The sequence below is a fragment of the Pithys albifrons genome, chromosome 3, assembly GCF_047495875.1.
Source record: "Pithys albifrons albifrons isolate INPA30051 chromosome 3, PitAlb_v1, whole genome shotgun sequence".
In the NCBI taxonomy this organism is placed as follows: domain Eukaryota; kingdom Metazoa; phylum Chordata; class Aves; order Passeriformes; family Thamnophilidae; genus Pithys; species Pithys albifrons.
This window is the reverse complement of record NC_092460.1, coordinates 92,723,687-92,747,275: the sequence shown is the minus strand read 5'-3', so window position 1 is coordinate 92,747,275 and position 23,589 is coordinate 92,723,687. Positions and strand designations below refer to the sequence as shown.

General features: G+C 34.6%; 1 protein-coding gene across 13 annotated transcripts in view; it reads left to right on the top strand.

The window, feature by feature from the left end:
* Positions 1-23,589, top strand: part of PCLO (piccolo presynaptic cytomatrix protein) — a 341,027-nt gene that overhangs the window by 128,299 nt on the left and 189,139 nt on the right. For all 13 annotated transcript variants that reach the window (XM_071552738.1, XM_071552733.1, XM_071552734.1 and 10 more), the window contains exon 4: positions 19,774-20,991. In XM_071552738.1, the coding sequence (XP_071408839.1) occupies positions 19,774-20,991 (1,218 nt within the window). The remainder of the gene's footprint in view (positions 1-19,773; positions 20,992-23,589) is intronic.

The following is a 23,589-nucleotide window of genomic DNA, read 5'->3' as shown; positions in this document are numbered from 1 at the left end:
TGCTCATCTGTGATGCTACGCATGTAATTTCATTCTAGTAAATGCTTTCTGCTGCATGGGGTAATTTGCAAATTGTAGTAATGACCAAACCTACACTCTTTAAAGAGTGGATCTGTAAAACAAAATTTTCTATCCTCTATGCTGGTTTACAGCTTATCATTAATTTGTGGCAAATTAAATATAAGTGAATTTATTCAGTGTTTATTCAGAAGCAAACTCTTCTTTAATTAGAAGGGAGAATCAGTCTGTTTTTATTTTCACCTACAGTGCTGTAGCTATCAGAGGTAACAATTTCCTTCAGTCTGTTTTAAAACATAGATTTCTCCCAAATACATGAACATATTTCATGACATAATAATTTTTAAAAAGTGTTACTTGTGTATTGAAATAATGTTCTTGCCCAGCATAGTGGATATAATGAGACTATAAGCAACATAAACTATTAGTCAGCTAATTATGAGTTGTGGAACAAGCACGAGCCTGAAGTCACCTGTACTGTCGATCCCTAGTGTGTTTCCTGGCATGTTTTTAGCATGTGACAATTTACCAAAATCCAGGTCAGTTTATGGTCATGGTTCTGATAATGACTTCCGAAATACTCCCAACAACCAGTCTGGTTGGAGCCATTCTGGTTTTGGCTGAACTGAATTTAGGGGGAAGGGCAGACAGGAGCTGTGCTGTCCTGCTTGAACTCAGCTTTAGAGAACAAATCTCGACCCACTTGTTTTAAGATTTGACCATGGAGACCTTCTGATAATGGAGACTGATGGCACAAAACATGACTTGTACCTTGAGATGAGGTGGTATAATGGCTCAGCACATTACAGTTTTACTGTCTAATTTTCATCCTTAACGTGTTTTAGGACTGTGTTGTGTCTAATTTTTAGAGAGATAAATAAGGCAGTGACTTATGTTCTTGAGATGCAGGATTCCTTCATACACTGGAGAGTTAGTTTAGGGTAAGTAGCTCAGACATATTGTTAGGTGTTTCAAGTCAGGTGAGATTAATGTTGCACTGACATGTCTTCTGACTCTTTTAGCTGAGATGGTGTTTGTACAATTGAGGAGGGGTAGAAAGGTTTACAGTTCTGTGGTTCTTTGTTTTGTTTTGTTCTTTCCAGAAGAGAGACTGGGCAGCTTTCAAAAGTTGTCTTTCTAGCTATTTCAAATTAATTTTTCCCATCATCTTTTTTATTCGCTACTAAACTGGGATCTACCAAATTAACTATTTATAAAATTAATTCCAATTAAAATTATCGTGACCCCCAATGCTAAATTAGAATATTTTTTCTATCAAGGTTGGGTGGGGTTTTTTTGTAGTGAATACTAGCAGCCTACAGATCTAAAAACTTAAAATTTGCAGGAAAACAAACATGCATTCCCACACACAAAGCATTTCAAATGTTCACTTCAGCTACTGTGGGCTGAACAGATTACAGGTTCTCCACAGGAAACATTTTCATTACCTTACAACATTCTGAATCTTAATTTTAAATCATCTGTTTAGGATGAACTTCAACAGACCTACTTTAAATCACAAAGATTCTTTAACAGTTCAGAGGTGTTTTATGGGAAGATCATAACTTGAAGATACCTGCCAGGATGTAGTGGAATTTTCTTTTCCATTGGCAATTACTGCTGTGCATTGAAGCACATTAACAAATTTTGAATGTTACAACAGTCACCATTGTGCATCTGTTCTAGATGTGTATCCTGTAAGTCAACAAATGCTCTTCACCACATCAAGACTGGGTAGTGTTTGTCATCTAAAGATCTTTTTCTGGGGAAACAATAATTGTATTAAAATATTTTTAGAGCAATAACTGGAGTTTGCACATGTTTGTCTTTTTCTTTAACCCTGTTATTTAGAATGGCCATGTGCTTCCTAAGCAGAGTTTAGAAAAGGCCTTAGTAAGAGTTGAAATTATCTATACATTCTTATCCGACTCTTTTCTGCAATACTATAGAAAAAAGGAGTTTATAACATTTATCCTCAGACTTTGAAGATATTTCCTTTCCTATCAAAATATAAAATGGGATTTCCTCAAAAGTAATGTGAGCAGGGTGGAAGGGAAAATACAGATACTAAACCAGAGGTCAGTTTCTGGACCTGTGTCTGGTTCATGACGTGGTCTGAAATAAAATATTATCTCTGCAATTACATTTGATTATTCCAGAGAATAATGGTCCTCTTTTTTTTTTTTTTTTTTTTTTTTTAAAAGCATTGTAAAATGAAATCTGAGCAGGACTCTGACATACTGAAATGAGCAAACTGTCTTAATGCAGCACCTTGTCATCCCTGTATGACAAGAGAAAGAATGGTGGAGTCTGAAGAAGGAGTAGTATTTTAGAAAACATAAATCAGATCTGCAGAAACTGAATTGAACTTATAATAAATAGACTAGATCAGATGGAAAGACTAAAAAAGAGAGAGATAAATATTATTTTTTCCTGTATCATCTGTTGTGGCACCAGAGTCTCTGGTTTTTATTTTTTTCACCTGAGCTCTGTAGATTAGCATCATGTTTAGTTATATTTGACATGGCAACATTTGCATACATTGGCAAAGGTCGCAGTTTTACTGATGGCACTTGTAAATCTCACCAGGTAAATGTGAGATTAAAGTCAGATACTGCTTATCTATCCAATTGATCTGTGCATGGAGTGTAAACTCTTGGGCCTGAAGGGTGATATAATTTATTCTTGTAAAAATTATTGTAAAAGGGATAGAAAATGGCAAACTTATACTGCCTTCTTGTCACATAGATTGTGACAAGAGAATATAAAAACCTTTTTTTTATTCTGGTGAAAATTGTAAAGCTGTAATGAGAGCAGAAGGTAGCACAAAAAATGTACTGTTTCTCTGAGCTTCCTAAAATGCAATCTTACTGTTGCCCTCAAATAGCATTTTACAGGTTTCCTTGGTCTGCTCCGCTCTAAAGGGTTTTTTTGGCTTGCCTTAGCTGCCTCTTAATGGATCATTAAAAATATAATGTGGCCATGCATTTTTTTTCAGAAGGAGACACTTTAGAAATATTTTATGCCTTTCATCATTGTAAAGATATTGTAGGAAGATGACACTTTCCAGCTAAGCATGGAGAGTTTAAAGCAATTTAAACCAATTGAGGTTGGCTTCAGAAGGGTTGTGGGTGATTTTGGGCACCAAATATAAACTGCATTCACATTGTTAAATGGGATTTAAGAAAAGTAGCCTGAGTTTGAAATACATGATATTATATATGACTTTTAATAATTTCTAAAGCTTCATTTATGTCGGTTATTTACCTATAGTTTTATTTATTCAGAGTAAGTAGGAGATATTTGCTTATCTCCATAAACTTAAATTCTGGAAGCTCAGTGAGTTTATTTCCTGATTGGTCACAAAAAAGATTCTATCAAGCATAAATGCTCTGGATAGTCCTTTTGAAAAAATGCTTTCACTTTCTGATTAAAACTCATTTATATTAAGAAGTTCTTTAAAAATTATGTCTGAACTTCTGTGATCATTTTATAACCTCTGCTTTGGCGGTCAGGAAGCTTTTACAATAGACTCATAATGACATGTTTTTTTCAAATCAAACTAGCAAACATGCAACTTCCTAGACAGTTCATCAGTTCTTAGAGAGGAAGCTCTAAAGGCAGATTAGCCAGTCCTGCAGATAAGCATTTTTCTCACAGTGTGTTTTACCATACTTACTGCTGTTACATAACAGAAATTACTTACCAAAATATGACAAATAAAGCAGTCCTCTTCCCCACATTTTTATGCTTTTAGTTTGTTTGTTTGTTTTTGGCTTTTTGGTTTGGTGTTTTTTTTTCCCTTTTCTGAGAAGGAACTCTATTGATGGAATGAGAGTAAAAGGTGTAGCCACCCAAGTCCTCTGCATTTCATCCTGCTTCATCCTCCAGCTGTTCAGTTTACCTTTTTCCAACTGATGGCTGTTTCTGAGCATTCATCCTGTCAAGGCTTGCACTGTGGTACAGTCTGTTTTACCCAACTTTTGTAATTATTGAGTTTTGATGTTTTATTCATCTTTTTTTTTAAACCCTTAAACCATTTCCTACTCCTGTTTGTGTGTGCTTTTAAAATCATCGGATTTTTTTATTTAATTCAGTGAATGCTTTTACATAAAACCAGACAAAACCAGAGTTCTTCTCTGTTTTCATGTGTTCAGCACATTTTATTCTGCAATTACCTAGATAATTTTTTTCTGTCATCAAATACTCAATTTTTTTGCAGATACATATTTGTTTTCTTAGTGGCATGATCAACATCACCAATGAAATTCATTAATGATTATTGACAGCAATACTTTTTCCATAATGAATTTCTAAGGAATGTTTTGGCAATATTGAACAACATACTTATGAAAAATACCAAGAAATTAATTCTGTAAGATTCAATGTCCCATGAAGATTTATTGGGCAAATAGTCTATTAGAAAGAGAAAGCTGACAATGGTAATTTCTGAGTGAGCTACATTTTTACCATAGTACATTATAGATATAATGTACATTTTGAACTGTGATGGAAAAGCAGCTAATGAAGCATTAAAGGATAACGTTTTTACTGACAATGTAGCATAATCAGAGAGTTTGAAGCAAAACATTGATAAATACTAGGATAAAATGAATCTGTCAGATTGGTTACACAGATAAATGTTCAATCAACAAGATCTCCTGCACAAAGTCATGAATGGTGAATTGTATGAATCTAGGTAGGCATTCTGGGTATGTTTTAAGTTCCCAAACATGATTGAAATAGTCAGTTAAAATAAGTATTAGCACAAAAGTTTTGGAGTTGTTTTTTGGTTTTTGTTGTTGTTGTTTTTATTATTATTACTATTATTTTAAAGATACCAGTGTAATTTAAACACTGCTCTGATGGTATTCTTTTTTTTAATTGGTTTACATGATACTAAATTTATACTGCAAAATATCTGAAAACGCACAAGTAAAAATTCAAGCTTTTTTAAAAAAAGCCTGCTGAATTGTTTTTGCAGAATAATTAGAATGATTGTATCCAAGTGCCATGTTTAAATAAAAAAGATTATTTCTGAAGTACTGGATTTATATGAATGCAGATGATTGGAGGATATCATTTTAACTGCTTTGATGTACAAAAAAGAAAAAAAAATCACTTCTGCACACTGGAAACTGCTTCCAGTTCTGCCCTTGAAGACAGATGTGAACTTTCCACTCCATTGCCTAGAGATGTTTTGTGAAGAGAGCTCCATAAATGGTTCATTTTACAAGCACACTGCATATTATTCTAGTGTCAAAGGCTTGGGAATTGATTACATGGACTATAATACAGATATGATAATTTCTGTTGTGGTTTAGGATGCAATCTGAATTCTCTATGCCACACATCTGGAGTTATGATCTCTGTAATACACTCTTCATGCATTTATATCTGCAGCTCTTCATAACCCATGTAAACAAATGCCCTTGCTGTCTGTGGTTTTTTGTTGTTTTTTTTTTTAATTTCCACCAAATTATAGTATAATTGATTATTTTTTTTACTCAGACAGATGCGAATTTTACCAAAAGGGGGTTTGGGTGTGTTTTAATTGGCTTATTTGCTATATATGATTGAAAAAAATTAGAATATAAGTGAGAATTCCTAATTCAAGCTATGTACTTGCATGAAGCAATGAATAAATTCCTATTCCAAAGATATCTTTCTTTGGAAGAAAAAGCAAACCAACAGACCAAATGTAAAAAATTATATTCTGGTTTTATAAATAATGAATTAAGGTGAGAATAAACTAGCTAAGTTTTTCAGGTGTCAGAAAGCCAAGTGCTAAACAATTATTTGGATTTTTTTTTACCAAAAGGCTGCTTGGCTTTTTGTTTAGTTGGGACTTTTTTACTAGAAATTGTGATAATTTTCAAAAACAAAAAAAATCGGGTGCTTTAGAAATTTCCAGAAAAGTCCATACCACTGGAGGATTTTTTGGTAAAATGTAATTATTTCATTGTTTTTAGACAATTCCTTAAAGGAATACCCTGAGTGGAGAGGTTATAAACAGCAGAGAAATTTGTGTATCTATCTCTGAAGAATAAAATAACAATAAAAATTAATAATATTTTTCTTGCTCAGGATTTTTACTTAGAACAGTGGAGGTGCTATCATGGTAAGACCCTAAGTTTACTTAAATCACTAGAATTCCATTGGACAAATTTGAGGTGACATATTCTACAGAACAAAGATGAATGCAATTTTTTCTGATACTTCTTGTTTATCTTCTGTTCTCTTTTTTTGGGGGGGAGGGTGGTGGTGGTTGTTTGTTTGGTTGTTTTGGGGGGTTGTGTTTTCATTCGGTTTTGTTTGTTTCTTGCTTTTGTTTTCTTATGTTAGTTTTCTTGTGGTTTTTTTTTCCCCATGTGGCTAGAGAACGGAAAGAGAAGAAAAAAAGTAATAAAATAATTATGAAGGATGATGTTTAGGGCTTTGTGGGTTTTTTGTTGTTCTTTTACCTTGACTTTTCATCAGATCACTGAGAGCTATTGACTTCTTTGTCATTTTTATACCCAGATGTTTGTGCTTGACTTAATAGGGAGCCTACAATTAAATTAATTAGAGGCTGATATTAGCATCACTCATCTTGGATGATTACATCATGTTATGTTATCTATGATGCAAACAAGTTCTTTAAAAGACTGCTTCAAGAGTTGAGCAAATGCTTCAAGATTAATTAAGACTTGAAAATTGATTTTTAATGAGAAAATAAGATCATTCTATTCCCAATAACAGCAACGCATTTGACAATATAAAACTTCAAATGAATGTTGTTCTTATTTACTTATTCGCTATTTAAGTTTAAGGGGTTTGGAATGTTTGGTTTGTTTTTTTTTTCTTTTTTGCCATTTTGAGTTTTTGAATAAAGGACAAAAATGATGGAGTTCAGTCCAAAGTTTGTAGAATTAAATATATGGTTTGTTTTTTTGTGAGGGATATTAATATTTTTGACATAGAACTAAAGACAGAGAAGTATTTACTTCTAAAGGACAGATGAGTACTTCTCAATGGAGTAAAAGGAGCAGTTAACCTTAGCACTCAGTAACATTTTATATTAAAGAATTTTAAAATGTTTCTAAAACTTTTCTACAATTTGCAATTTATCTAAAAGTTTTGATAAGGACATTTTAGCATCAAATACCTTTTGAAAACATGGTTGAAGACAGGCCATGCTTTCAAGATAAATATTAAGCTTCCATTCAGTTTCTGCTGACATTTTAAAAATAATAGAACTGTGATGTTAACAGAAGAATAAGGTTTGTCAAACCTGACATGAGGTACAAAACCATTAAGTATAAATACAAAATGCATAATAATAATAATAATAATAATAATATTAATAGCAACAACAACAACAGAATAAATGGAAATAGAAAATGTGGGACTTCAATGTAAGTAGAATCACATTTTTTATATTTTTAGCATTATGGTTGTCAAGTTTTGTGTAGTTTAAAACCAAAGCTATTTTAATTTCAAAGTGACTGCAGTATTTGTTGCCAAGAAGGTCTGTGAGTGTAAGAGCCATTTACAGTTCAGCTACATGGTGTAGGCAAATGCTGAGCTTGTCTCACATGCCTTTGATCTTGCATTACTTCCTTTAATATTTATATTTTTAAAGTTTTATTATGATTCTTTAGAAACACAAAAATAAAATAATATTTTCACTGGCTTTTTTTCCTTTCTTTTTTTTTTTTTTTTGTATTTTTATGCCATCTAAGAGTCAACATGTAAAAATTTCTATAGATAGAGTAATTATTGGAACAGTTGACTTTGAAGATAGAAAAGTTCCCCCCCCCATAAATTTTCATATGTGCACAAAGGTTGAGAATAGAAAACTTCCAGTGAAAGTAAATAGATTTTGACATTAAAGGATGAGATCTCTTGAGAATAATGGCCCCTTCTGTCCATAAGACAATCAATATATTAAGTGATTTTATTCGGCTTCCTATAGCAACTGTGTGTGAATGTCTGTGTATCGCTCATGTTTGAGTGTAGGATTATGGATTTTCCCTTTTCATGCAGAATTTATTATCTTAGTTCAATTGTTTAAAGATGTATGGAGGGATCCTCTGTCTTCTAAACAAGGGGAAATTCTGAATCAACTATATAAGTAACTGTGTAAAAGTATTAAAGCTGAGGTAATGTAGTTGCTTCAAGAGGATTCTTTTTCCCTCCGGAGATAGCAAAAAATAGGGAAAGGGCAACTAAAGACTGCAGGGAGATACTTTTGGAGGCACTTTATTTTCTGCTATCTGTGTAGATTTTTTTTTCCCCACTTTATAATCACTAAAGCAGTTCTGTCTGGATTTTGAGATGTGAAAAACTAAGTTTTACAAAGGTAAAACAAATAATTTTCAAGAAATTGATGCAGCATTCCAGAAGGTTGGAGACTTTTGGTATTTTTGTTTAGAAAGAATTGTGAATTCTTGATTAAAATTTATTCAGTCTTGCAGAAAGAAATATTTAATCATAGAATATAAAAAATGTTCATAGTTTTTAAAATTCCATTTTTTGGATGGTATAGTTTGAGATTTTACCCTGACTACAAAACCTGGTCATGAGGTAACAGCATAATGTGTCTATTATCTGCATTGCATTGGGAAATGGAGTACTGCTACTATAGTTCAACTCAAAGTAAAGTAAAAGGTCAAAACAATGAGCAGGACATACATAAATTATTGTTACTTAAAATGTGTCACTACAGTCTTCCTGAGAGATAATCAGCATAAAATTTCAAAGGAGGATGAAACCAAGAGATTAAAAAACATTTTTTCCCCCTTTCAAATCTGCACCTCATCTCTCCCTTTCCCAAAACTTTGGACTGCATTGCCTCAAAGCTTGAGAATTTGCCTCTTATCAGTGAAACTGGCCACAACTAATGATAAAGGGTTATTCTGGCCAATATGTTGCAACACCAGCCAGTGTTTTTGCAGATGACAGGTGCAACTATTTCTGTGTTCTTGTGCTCTGCCATCTCTTCACGCTGCCCAAAGTATGATCTGAGAACCAGAAGGTCCATATTGTTTTCACCTCCTCATTTTCGGTGTTTAGGAGAGATGTCCATTGGGAAGAGCTCAAGAAGTTGCTGGAAGGTCTGTGTGCTTCTCACCATGTACTGTATGACAAAAAGTTGTGGTCATTCTGTGCAGCTGTAATATCTATTTTGTTTACTTTGTTATCTCTTTATTGACATGGCAGCTGCCAGTATATCAGAAAATTGTTACATGCAAACTTGCTACTGTCTGTAGCTAACGATTAATATAATTTTCCAAAGCCAGGTAAGGGATTTTCCTTGTCTTTCTGCAGGACCTTTCTTTCCCTTTCTGCTGGGGAATAGTGTGTTTCCTTCACTTTGAGTTATCCCCCATTACTTTTGTCTGCTTGTTTCTTTACCTGTTCCCTTCATTTTCAGGCACCTAAAGGATTCAAATATCAGTTATATGACACTGAAAGCAAATATTATACTTAAATCATTGATAATAAACTGAAATGATAAAACAAAGTAAAATAAACATAAGTGATGAATCACAGAATCACAGAACCACAGAACATGCCAAGTTGAAGGGCCCCACAAAGATCACTAAGTCCAACCCTTAGTCCTGCACAGGGTCATCCCCAAGAGTTACACTGTGTTTCTGAGAGTATCATCCAAACATTTCCTGAACTCTGCCAGGCTTGATGCTGTGATTATTTCCCTGGGAGCCTGTTCCAGGGCCCAATCACCCATGGGGTGAAGAATCTCTTTCTAATATCCCACCTAAATCTCCTCTGACACAACTTCAGGCCATTGCTTCAGGTTCTGTCACTGCTCACCACAAAGAGATCAGTACCTGCCCCTGCTCTTCCCCTCACAAGGAAGTTGTAACTGCAATGAGGCCTCCCCTCAGTCTCCTCTTCTTCAGGCTGAACAAACCAAGTGCCCTCAGCCACTCCTCATGCGGCTTTCCCTCAAGGCTTTTCACCATACTCATGTCCCTCCTTTGGACACTCTCCAGTAGCTTAATGTATTTCCTATAAGGTAGTGCCCAAAATGCCATAATATTCAAATTGAGGCCACTCTAGTGTAGAGCAGAGCAGGACAATCTCCTTCCTCAACTGGCTGATGATGCTGTGCCTGATGGCCCCCAGGATAGTGTTGTCCCTCCTGGTGGCCAGGGCACTGCTGACTCATATTTAGCTTGCCATTGACCAGGACACCCATGTCCCTTTCCGTGGCATTGCTTTCCAGCGTCTCTTTTCCCAGTCTGTATGTACATCCAGGATTGCCCCATTCCAGGTGCTGAATCTGGCCCTTTCCCTTGTTGAACTTCATGTGGTTGAGGATTGCCCAGTCTTCTAGTTTTTCCAGGTCTCTCTGCAGGACCTCCCTGCCTTAGAAGGAGTCAACAGCTCTTACCAGTTTTGTGTCAACTACAAACTTGCTTAGTATCCCTTTAAGTCCTGTGTTTAAGTCATTTTTCAAGATGGTGAAGAACACAGAGCCTAAGATGAAGCCCTGCAGAACCCCCACTAGTGACAGAGCAGCAGTCTGAAGAAACTGGTATGCACACTGTGGTTCTGATTAAAAAGTTTCAAACAGAAGACATGAATTGAAAAATGGAAGTCAGTGGAAATGTCTTCAGGTATTTAGAGCTTTCAAAAATCAGACCATTTATTTAAGGATCAGATTACAGATTTAGATCCTTCCTTCAGTCTGTTATTTTAAGAAAGGTTTATCCTTGGACCTTAGTGTAGGCTCTGTGCAAATCTCAAATTCAACCTTGAAGTGAGGCTTGTGTGGAGCACAGTTGGCTGCAGGCTCTCTGCCTGATCAGGAACTGATACAGTAGTCAGACTACCAATGGTGTTCATATCTGGAGATAACATCTCACAGCCCGCTGAGTGAATTTTAGTAGCCAAGGCTGCAATTTTAGAATAATAATAAAAATTAAAATATTATCACATTTGTTCTTTCAGTTATTCCATCTTCCTCCATAACATCACTTGGAGTCTTGATCATCCTCTTCCACTTAGGTGAAATAGCATGCAGATCCCTTTACAACAAAAGGACTATTAATGCATTAATGGATAAAATAGGGACAAAAACCAGGCTTATTTCAAGCTGTCTTAGCAGAGATTTTTGTTTTTTCAAAGCCTACTGTTGGAGTGAACTGCACATGTTAGTTTTAGGATTATCTGATTTGCAAGAGCAAACAAAATGCAAAATGGCTTTGCAGAGTAATGATGTATATCAGTTGTTTCTGTATTTCTATTAGGAATTACCAAAATAATAATAATAAAAAAAACAACTGGTTAAGCATTTTATAAATATGGTCCATTAAGGCCCAGATAAAAAGGTTTTATCTGTAGTTTATAATCAAATATATATTGTGCAATGTGATAAAAAGAAAGGATCTTCTTTTTACTACAAAATCTACTTCCACAGATAAGACCTAGTTTTTGAACAAAGCCAGTTTTCTCTAGACTGTTTGTAAAAGGTCAGCATTGAACACAGAAGTGAACAAACCACAAACTCTTCAGGGGATAGTATTTGTTGTTTTACTGCCATCCGTGACACTAGAAATTTTCTCAGTTCAGAACAAATAATAGCAATGATGGGATGGGAATACTCACGTATTCTGCTGACCAGTTGTGTGGGGAATAGTGAGTCAGCTACTAGAAGGCACAGAAAACAGTTATTCTTTGAGACTGTTGTAATAAATTGTACAAAGGAACAGACTGAGACTACTCAACATCTACATGTAGCCAAGCAGGATTTACAATAGCCTATCATTTTTAAAGCTCAGACTAAACTAATTTGTAAATAGCCATTTAATAAAATAGAATTTTTACTACAAAACTATGACTTCAGACTCTAACACAACCTTGGATTTCTTTGGTCTATGTGATCTAAGTGGAAGAACTATAATACTATCAAAGCAAGTTATGAAAAATGAAAATAGAGGTCATATGCTGCTGTTAATTACTGCACAACAGCCAGGTCATTTGTCCTGTATAAAAGAAAGACTAATTGTTTTAATCATTTTATTGGCAATCTTCTGTGAAAGAGAATGTTATGTAGCAATTGTCATATGATTCTGATTTTCAGAGATACACTGAAATATGTTGATAATGTAACTATTATCTTCTTATCTTGTAAGTAAATCTTCTATCTGCAGTGACTTTTGTGAGTGAAAGGAGATACCAAAATAATATTGAAACTATGCTGACATGGACTTTGTAGATTTGAAGACTGCTTAATATGAAGACTGTATTGTAATTGATGTCTGAGGACAGAAAGCTGATTTTCACACATCTTTTGTTGTAAAAGCCAATATTCAAAAATATCTGAAAGGTTTAAAAAACAAGATGTTGGCCTTTGAATGATGCTTATATCCACTTTGTTGTTTTTTCCCTTGCCATGGTAACAAAAGAAGTGGTCACCAGAAGTAGTAAAAAGGTTGATGGGAATCTCTGTGTAAGAATCAGGAGGAAGGCTCATTCCTTTGTTTTGGGCAACAGCACCCCTAACACCTAAGCCTACCAATACAGAGGAGGACTTTTAAACCTCTTGCTATAATGATACATGAAAAAAACCCCACAAAACAAAACAAAAAAAAACAACAAACATCTTACTGTGCAGTTAGATGCAGAATAAATACAAATACAGTGATGTTCCTCCTCCTCAATCAAAAAGCAGTTGTTTTTTGACAGCTTTGCTTCTTTTGCATCTGTGATGATGTGTCTATACACTAGCAAGACATTTTTTGTGTATTGAAAACCTAATTCTAAGCCTCTAAGGCCTTCAGCAAAAACTAACCAAAGGAAATTAAAGTATACACAGACACTATGCACATAAAAATCCCATACTCTTAAATTTAATTGCTAAAATAAAAATTCCCGAGTAACAGAGGAGTTGCTGAAAATACACAAAATTTTAGCTTTATCTGAAGGTGCTGAGATTTATCTTGAAGTAAGGTCAGGGCATATGCATTTCAGAATTGTCATCACTCGAAGTAGGTCATCTTTGTGTTGTCATAGTCTATGTTTCATCTGTTCATAATTGAGTGGAATATTCAGCAGTCCCAGTCCTATTAAAATTAAGGAGCAGTTAATTTCTGACACATGGGAGAAACACCAATTCCTCTGTACTTTCTGGTAGTCTGTTGCAGTATTTACAACTCTCTTCCTTTATCGCTTGGTGTGGAAATAAAAGAGATTCTTTAAAATAACTTATTTCGTAGTTAGGATGGTTTAAAACTAAACCTATCTACTACTGGCAATAATGAAATGCTGAGATAACTTGGCTTTCCTTTAAACAGGTACTGAAACTATTTGAGAATAAGATAAAAGATGGCCGAGTTTTTTGCATTGTTCAGACAAAAATTTCATCTTGATTGCAACTTTAGTGAAGAAAAATAGCATTCTTAAACTAAAAAGGTAATCCCTTCCTCCTTCTGTTGACAAACTTCCTATTCTGCAGGCATAATGTTTATTAGGAGTTGATGCTTTAAATTCACCTGAACCAGCTTTTGGGAATTTCTACAGTCTCCCTTTGGTGGCTAAAAGATAGGTTGATATTTAAAGTCAACTAAATTCTGTGAATCTATTTAATGCTAATATTATAATACATGCTGTTCATGAGTACTATACCAGAAATGCAGTTTGTAAAACTGGTAGGATTTAGTGAACCATTGAGTAACTTTGTTGGCAATCACATCATCTATTGAAATCAAATGTGTTTCTCTGTACCACGCTCTCATTGTATCATAATGCAAACTGCAAATCAGTAATGGCAAGGAAAGTCTTCTTATTTCAAGGCTAAATTTATCCATGGACAATTGATATCCATTTGGTTTGCAGCCAGTATGTCTTTCCTCCTATATGTCATATTTGTGGGATTCATTTCCCTAGGTTAAATTAGCTCCGTTTTTCTAACCTTTTCTCAAAAAATCAGCCGTCTGACCAAGCACTTGTTTGCACATTATTTTCCACTTGGGGTGAAATCTAAAAGTAAGTTTAAGTTCCTAAGTGACACTTTAGGCAAAATTTATGTGTAAATTCAGGAGAATGAGCCTGGAAAACTGCCTGTGACCTCCACAGACATTGTATTTATGAAAACCTTTCTGTGTTTTTACTAATGCTGGACACAATAGAGGCTCCACTGTGGACCCTGTCTCTGCCAAACTGGCTACTTTTCGGCAATTACCTCCCACCTAACGCTGTTTGGATAGAGAAGATGTCAGATTTCCTTTTTTTTTTTTTTTGTACTTTTTTCTTCTGCCAGAGCTACAGTCTGATTTGGTGGTCATGCTCTGAATGTTTATGTTCCTTAATCTGTGTGATAGTGTTGGTAACATTTTCATACGTAGATCTAGCAATCTGAGTATTTCCCCTAAGGGCAGGAGATCTGAGTCCTCAGAATGTGTGGGATTTGAATTTGTAGTTCACACATCCCAAAGAAATGCTCAGGCCAGCTTGGAACATACCAGTCGACACTGGCTTTGCTGAGTTGCTACCATCCCCTTCTCTCTATTTTTCTTTTGACTTTGTACCTCTTCATGTCAGTATATTTCTTCTTGAATTCTTTTCCCTCTAACACTCTGTGGGATTACTTTTTTTTTTTAATTTTCTTATATCTCCTAGCTTTCTTAGAAACACCATCTTACATCTTAACAGCCTTTTTCTCAATAAAACTAAGTTGAAGACTCTCAACTGTGCTGCACCAGCCTAGGCCTTGCACCAGGCATTGAACCTCTGGGCCGAGCATTTCTAGAGTTCCTCCCCTCCTTTTGTTTGCAGAAAGGACCATTTTGTGAAAAGCCTCACAAGAGAGTCACTCTGACTCTGGTCTTATGTTACAATATATCTTTCCAAAGCCTGGTAATATATCCACTTAAAGTAACTAAAGCATAAGAAAAGTAAATAAAAACTTAACCAGGGTGTAGAATAATTCCCCTCTGTAGGAGATGTATTTTCTCTAGCTGTCAATTTTTTGACTCATCTCTACTAATTTCATTAGTCATTTCACGGTGGCAGAAGTTCAGTTATTGTTCTGGAATCCAAGAGTGCTCAACATGTGATAGTTTCACTTTTAGCTGTAGAATAAATAATATTATAATGATATGTATAATATATATAACATGTATAATATATATATTATAATATTATCCAAGGAAAAAATACAGGGTTTTTCTAACACAGTTCTCCTCCAGTAAAATCACATTTTCTTTTAGTTATGGGTAATTTTCTTCATTTCAAGGATGAATTCAAATTTCTTTTAAAGTATTTTCTAAAACTTTATAAACATTTGAGTTAAATGAGCAGAGCTGTAGTTACTGGGAACACTTCCTCTAGACATTAAATAAAGTGGATGTGAGTTGCATGTGGGTAAGCTGTGTATTGCTCATTTTTTTGTGGATTATGTACATTTCATAACTGCTTGATTTGTCTTTCTTATGCTAATATACTTTAATGAACATTATCAGACTATAATCACGCATTTCCACATCCAATATTATGAATTTTATTCTGTGTGCTCATTTCCTGTTGTCGTTTTCCTGTGTTCAATCTCACTATTATAAAAATTTGAGATTACAGCACCCATTGTGTGTGTCATATCTTTCACTCTGAAGCAATCTTAACTGCACTATGGATATCTTTTGAATTGCTAGGTCAGTTTTCCTACTGTTTTATTAAGGGGATTAGTAATGTGAGATCTTGGAAATAGGCTGTAGAAACTTGTGAAAGTAAAAAAATAAAAGAAATTAAAATAAATATTCAAAGCAAAACTGTCTTAGAGCCTCAGAACACCAGATGTATCTTACTTTTAAATGGTTGGGGGTTCTGTTTGTTTGTTTTCAAAAAATGTATTGTTCTTTTCATAGATATATTTAGGTTTTTATAATTAGCATATGCTTTCTTTTAAAGTTTCTGTTTTGCAATGTGATTATTAATACAGTGAATTCAGAAGGATTTTTTTAGTGTTTTATTTATTTATTCATGCTTTTTTTCATTTCTGTGTTCGTTTCACAATTTTATCAAGAGCAGGGTGGAGGAAAAATTAGGAAGGAATAAATACATAATCTAACAATGACAAAGGAAGTAGTTGATGGTATCTAAATCCAACTAAAACATTTGTCTTCTGATGTAACTTGCCCATGTTTTTTGGGAAGAAGCATTTGTTTTCACCATCACAAATATATTATGTGCTTTGAGGTACTTTCAATTAGAGAAAAATTCTTAATTTACCAAATAATATTTAGCAGAAGTGCCAAAGAAGTTTATGAAGATACTGCAATACAAAATGCTTGACTGGCAGGGAGCTGGAATAGTTGGCCTATTACTTTCAACTTAAAATTATCAAACATTGTGGTATGCAAATACAACATCAAAGGAAGTGAAATGCCAAAACTCTTGTGTGATGACTGAAAAATAGACATTCACAATGAATGTTAGATGTATGCCCTTTTCATTATGACATTCATTTGTTATGAAACTGAATGAGGAGAACATTGTGGCACAGCTACTTGGTGCTGTCCAGCAATATGGGGTTGTAAAGGTTGCTGAAAACACAGGGAGAGAGCCATGGGTTCAGAGCATTAAAGCACTAGTGGCACTTACAGTGCCAATCATAGTGTCCACTGCCTAATCAGGACCCAAAGCGAGTGAAGAATTCTGTAAAGAACTAAGAAGATTTATCTGGTGAAGACTCCTGAAAGATGATGTCCATTTCCCAAGCTCTAATAAATTTGGTCTGACAGGCTAACTGAAGAGATAGCCTTAGGAAAGAGCTTGTATTCAGGGCATGAGGTTAACTGAGGAAAAGACAAGTCTAAAACTGAGGCATATGACTTCATGGTACAAAATTTGATTTTATAGAGAACCATTCTGACAGGGAATGAGGAGCTAGAGGGCTGGTGCTATAAGAAGATTTTTGTAGACTCTTTTGTGATCAAATATCTGCATGATTATTAGAAAACCAAACAACTTAGATTAGAATTTGAAACACATAGCTATATGCCATGCCTATATTACAACACTGAAAAATAAAGTGGTAAATAGATGTAGATATAGCAAAAGTCCAAGAGGACAATGGCTAAATTCATTAAATGATTGGATATCTAGGCAATTACAGGTCATTTCACTACCATCGCTTTCATAGCATGGCAGAGAGGCAAGACTGGGAGTTTTACCTTTTGACAAAATTTCATGCAGTTTGCCAGTATGCTCATCATCATATTCCTTTCCTTGTATTTATCATCATTATTTTATTTTTAAGACTCTTGTTCTACCATGTTCTCAGTACAAAGCAAAAGCCTTTAGTTGAAGAAATTTACTCCAGGGAAAAGACAATGAAAGAGACAGTGAGCAAAGGAAACAGTAACTGCGTAACTGTTTTGGTTTTTAAACACTTCAGAGTGTTATTAAAGTTGCTAAAGTTATTAAAGGCTGTTCAAAGAACTGAGTCAGTGAAGGATTTCAATGAAGGGAAGAAAGACTTGGTGAATCTGAGGAGCAAGTGTATGAGCAGTGAGTGGGCTGCAACTGAGAGGTACTAAATTGGATCTCCATAACCAGCAGAGTTATGAGATGATCCAAATGTAGACAGACAAGAAACAAAGAAAAGAAACATAGAGCCCCTAGAAATGGGATATGGATATAGTATAGGGACACAAACAATAAAATAGGGCAAACAAAGGTTACTGTGAAAAAAACATGTGCATTTAATGTATAAAGTATCATGTTCTGTAAGAATATGCCAGAATATCTACATAATTAATCTTTTGAACCATGGATTATTTCTTGGCAGAAAGCACTTTATTATGTTTTTATGTAATTAAAAATGGTTAAGGCTAGATTCTGAGAAGCTTAATACATTTAAGTACTGTCTTATTCCCGTGCCCTGTGCTGACAGAAGCTATATTAGCACAAATAATAATGGCTTTATTTCTGCTTACATTGTGAAATGAGAATTTTTCAGGCTGATTTGAAAAGGTAAAATTCAACCCCTTTTTAGTGGGTTTAAAAGCTTTTGGACTGTCCAGTAAATTTTAAAAACAAACCAAAACAAAATCAATGATAATTTTCAGGTCAAATTTGTGTATTGGTCTTCACAAACTCTATGAGAAAAGGGTCAAACCTATTATGAAACTGGATCTTTTTTTCCGTAGTCTATTTATGCTAAATGTTATCTAGTATATTTAGTCCATCGCAGACTGCTAATAATAATATCATGATTCTCTGTAGGCAAATTTGTTTCCTTGAGCATTGCTTCCATTTTAAGCTTATAAAACACAGTACACATCATACTTCAGACTTCCTATATTGTTTTCTGGAAAAAAGAAGGAAATTACAGTAAGAAACCATCAAACAGAAATACTTGCTAAAAAACCCGGTTATATTTTTTGCATTAATCTTTTAAAAAGTTATTTGTATTTCTTAATTAGGGCTTCCCAGAAAAAAGATGTGTTGTTGGAACACTCCTATGGAGGAGGATAATTCCAAGAAGATTATATTTTAATGCCTTTTACAACAGAAAAATTATATTTAATAGTCTGATATAGAGCCACATTCACTTTAGAGTTGCAAACGGTATAGTAACTGTCAGGGGAGACAGCTGCTTCAGCTAATAAACTGCATTTATTGGGGCAATATTGCTAGATACTATTAATAAATTTGTTTTAGTGTCAATTGCTAGGAATTGTTAGTTTGGTCTTTTCTATAAAAATAGAATAATAAATATTCAAGGCAATCGCTAGATGACCTGAATTAAAATGCATTCTTACATTTTTGTGCTTGAAAGAAAATTTTTCAGACAAATAATTTAATACATTTAATAGCCTCTCCTTAGTCACATTTCAGAAAAAAAAAAGTACATATGAGCTTTTCTTACTTAATTTTTTGTCAGTTCATCTGTGTTTCTTGTAATTTATATTTTACTTATTAAATTAATCAGCTATTTTTAGTGTAGATTTTAGTATGCAGAACACATCTCTTATCCATGAGTGAAGCTCTTTTGGCACTAGTGAAGTAGACCTTCATTATCTACTCTAGTATCCAGAACAGACTGGTTTTCTTTTCTGTGTTTAAAATTTTCCTTGCTATTTTAAAGGAACTATGCACCAATTCCCCTGGAAAAACTCTGATTACTCCTCTCCTGTAGTAGCTAGGCAACTGGTAACAAGATCTTTTGCACAGATAGACACATTTGCCCTTTTCCTGATTTTCTAGAAAGAAGAGTAAAAGAAGCCATTGTGCAGCAGGGATTTAGCAGTAAAGTGAGCAGACAGAGGATCTTCCTTTTGAGTGATAGCCATACTGAATTTATACATGAATTCAAGAGGGGAAGGTAATTTCTGAAGGGAAACATAAAGAGCCATGAGTCCCAGTTGACCCCCTTTTGCTCAGATTTACAGAATCAGAGCACCCTACTGATAGATTATAAAGGCTTTAGAAAACAATAACTGTTAGAAATATACAAGGAAACTTTGTGCATAGAAGTCATCAATAATTTGGAAAAGTGTCATTGCTGTTAGTTTTCACAGTGTCTTTTTATATTTGTTCAGCTTGACTTTCTGGAACCCAACTCACTCAATTTCTGTTAGAAAGGTGTTATGGATCTTCCTGCAAGAGCAGGAAAGAAAGAAAATAACTTTTCAGCATGCATAGCTTTCAGATTAAGGGAATTCAACTGTATCAGCTCAAAACACTGCGTGACTTCATTGTTACTTTTCAAATAAGTAACTTCCTGTGTTTGTTGTATCACAGGTACAGGAATGGCTGTGCTTAAACTGCCAGACCCAAAGGGCAATGTCAGGACAACTTGGAGATATGGGCAAGATGCCACTTCCCAAAACAGGCCCTTCACAGCCAGTATCCAAACCACCTGCTACTCCTCCAAAACAGCCTATGCCTGCTGTCTCACATTCCCCTCAGAAGACTTCCACACCGCCTACTCCAGCAGCAGCAAAGCCGAAAGAAGAACCAGGCATTCAGAAGGAAGCTCCAAAACTTCAGCAGGGGAGGTTGGAAAAAACATTGTCCGCTGATAAAATTCAGCAAGGAATTCAAAAGGAAGATGCAAAACTTAAGCAGGGAAAACTTGTCAAGACACCCTCAGCTGATAAAATCCAGCGAGTTTCTCAGAAGGAAGACCCAAGGATTCAGCAAACAAAACTGACAAAGACAGCCTCATATGATAAAGTTTTACATGAAGTTCAGAAGGAGGATGAAAAACTTCAAGAAGCCAAACTGGCAAAAACATCATCAGCTGATAAAATTTTACATGGAGTTCAGAAAGAAGGCATAAAACTTCAAGAGGCAAAATTGGCAAAGGTACCCTCAGCTGACAGAATTTTACAGGGAATTCAGAAAGACCCAAAACTTCAACAGATGAAAATGGCAAAGGCACTGTCAGCTGACAAAATCCAACCTGAAGCTCAGAAGGAAGATGCACAACTTCAGGAGGTCAAAATGCCAAAGGCAGTTTCAGTTGATAAAATCCAACATGGGATTCAGAAAGAAGATTCAAAACTTCAACATGAGAAAATTACAAAAACTTCATCAGTGGAGAAAATCCAAGAGGAAGATCAAAAAGAAGAAACAAAAATTGAGCAACAGAAACTGTCAAAGACACTTTCAACAGATAAAATTCCTGCAACAATAAGTTCAGATCAAAAGAAATCCTTAAGCACATTAGAAGAAGATAAAAAAACTATGCTTCCAGAAAAGAGCACACCACATCCAGAGGACAAAAGAGAAACAATTACAGCTGAGATTAAAGACCACGTTGCTGAAGAGAAAGAAGTTGAAGCACCTTATAAGGGACTGCAAACTAAGGAGCAAGAGGATGTTAAGAAAGAGGATTTGACAACTGGGATTTCTCAAACGGTTTTGAAAGCTGAAAAGTCTCAGGAAGAAGAAATTCCTGTGGAAACAGCACCTTTGCCTGGAACCGACCACGTGGAAGCAGTACGAGAAAAAACAGTAAGTGGCTTTCTTCCTCCCACCTCCTTTTCTTCCTTGCTACAGTTTAAAATCTGATCCTGCCAGTATGTCTTCCTGCTCTTTACTGTTATTCTCTGTATAGGATGACTATAAATGATAAAAACAATGACTGACATGGAGGGAAAGTCTAACCAGGGAGTCCTATGCTCTACATGCACCTTTCAATACTTCTTTACCGATTTTTAGTCTCCAGCAGTTAAGCATTTTAAACTAAGGCAGAGCTCCTGTTTAATCTTTTTTCCAATATTTTGGATTTACTTACCTTGATTTTTAAACACTCCAGAGTTTGAAGATTAATTTTTGAAATTGGATTGTTATCGTAGCTGTCAATCCCAGAAGGGATCTGTGATGGTAAGGTGTACAGTAGGTTGAAATACCAAAATATAATATACATTTCAGGAATATTTTGAGATGCCTGAACATGGTACGTGAAATTATGCAGTCTTTACATCCTTTTACATGTAAATTTGCTTATCTCATATAGACAAGTACTTTCAGGTAGGGTTCTTGGTGGGCTCTGAAGTCAGAGGAATGGATGAGTTTATGACAGCATGTTCTAGAGGTCTGCATTCATAGATAAATGCATTTGCTGGACGTGAATTCACCAACAAGTCACTTTATCAGCTGAAGTGAACAATATGCACAATTTTTGAGAAACGAAAAATTTTTATGCCAGCCCCACAAATTAGAGGCTATGTTAAGAATTAGAGGATTATGCTATGAAAGTGATATGTTATGAAACTAGGAGTAGGTTTAGGGAAACTGTTTAACCTTTGCCAGAATTATATGTTTAAATAATACAACTCAAAAAGTCAAGGTCTTTTTTGGTTTGTTTTGCTTTTTTCCTGGTGGTAACCAAGATATTATCCTCATTTTTCACTACAAAAAGAAAAAAAGACAGCAACACCCTCTGGTATTTTTATAAGAAGCCTTGAATGCTCATTCGTGTGACACCCCAAATAATCCCTGGAGACATGAAGAGGCTGAAGTTGTGATCTGTTACAATCAATGGAATGATCCTTGGAAAATTGTAAAATCACAGAACTGTTTGGGATGGGAGGGACCTTAAATATCATCTCTTTCCAACTCCCTGCCATGGGCAGGGACATCTTTCACTAGATCAGATTGCTCAGAGCTCCATCCGGCCTGGCCTAGAACACTTCAGGGATGGGGCATCCACAACACCTCTGAGCAACCTGTGCCAGGGATCACCACACACAGTATTTTTTTTCCTAATGTCTAATCTAAATATACTCTCTTTCAGTTTGAAGTCATTTCCCCTTGTCCTGCCCTTACCTGCTCTTGTAAAGATTTTCACTCCATTGTTTTTTGTAGGCTCCCTTCAGGTACTGGAACAATCACAGTTATCAATTGTACTTAGAGTTCTGGCATCCTTTGGAAAAAAATTACTTTAAACATTTTAAAATATTTGAGTCTTTAAGTGTGATTTAAGGCCATTATTTTTCTTCAAGATATTTTTAGCAATATTTTAAAATGTAATTTCTTCAAATTTTTTTTAAAGTCTAAACTGACTGCTCATGATTTACATGTCCTTTTTCTGAGAAACCATCCTGTGATATTGACTATTGACATGTGCAATAGCAGTTGGCGTTTCTAATAAAGATGCTTAGAAAACTTGGAGGTTTATCACATGTAGTTTGTCAGCATCAAACAGTCATCTTTGAACTCACAAACTAACACAGAAGTAGTTTGGCATGAGTGCATTACCATGGTGTCAATTGGACATATATCTACAACAGATCAGTTATTATATATGTATCCTTACTACTATCTTCTTATGTATACTGAGGAATGATCATGTGTTTCATTAGAGTAACTGGGTAAATATTAATATATTGTTAATGGGAATCTTTATTCTAACACATGCCATTAATGCAAAAATACAGCCCAGAGAGATGGAAAAAGGAGAAAAAGAGTTGTCTATAAGTTTTCTGGATACAGATATTTTTTCATTTTGAAAGTATTTATAATTTATATTTTTATTTTATGTTTTATTTATATTTTTATACTTTTCAATTATAATTGAAATACAGTTAAATAGCTTAGCCAACTGAAGTCTTTTTTTCTTTCACTTAGTGATTTTTCTTAAAATGTAGATATCTTTATTTTTAATATAAACAAAATGACATTTTAAAAATCATTAGTTCCTTTGCAAAATAAAATTTCTGCTGTCTGCAACAGAACATACTCTTGTTAGCTATAAATAGTTTTTAAAAACGAACTTTTTCCCATTTTATTTATATTTTTATTTTAAATAAATCAAATAAAATTCTGTTTTTATTTGATTTGATAACCAATAGAATTTTTTATAGAATCATAAAGGTTGAAAAAAACCTCTAAGATCCTGAACCCCACCTTCACCACTAAACCATGTCCCCAGGTGCCACACCTAGATGTTTTTTGAACTTTAAGCTCTAGGTTTTATATTATCTAATCAGAACAGTAAAATTAAGGAAGAGTAATAAAAAATAATATTTCTAAAAAAACCCCTTCTAATATGAAATAGTTGTGTCATGTATTGACACTGATACTGTAGAAATGCCACTAGAGTAGCAC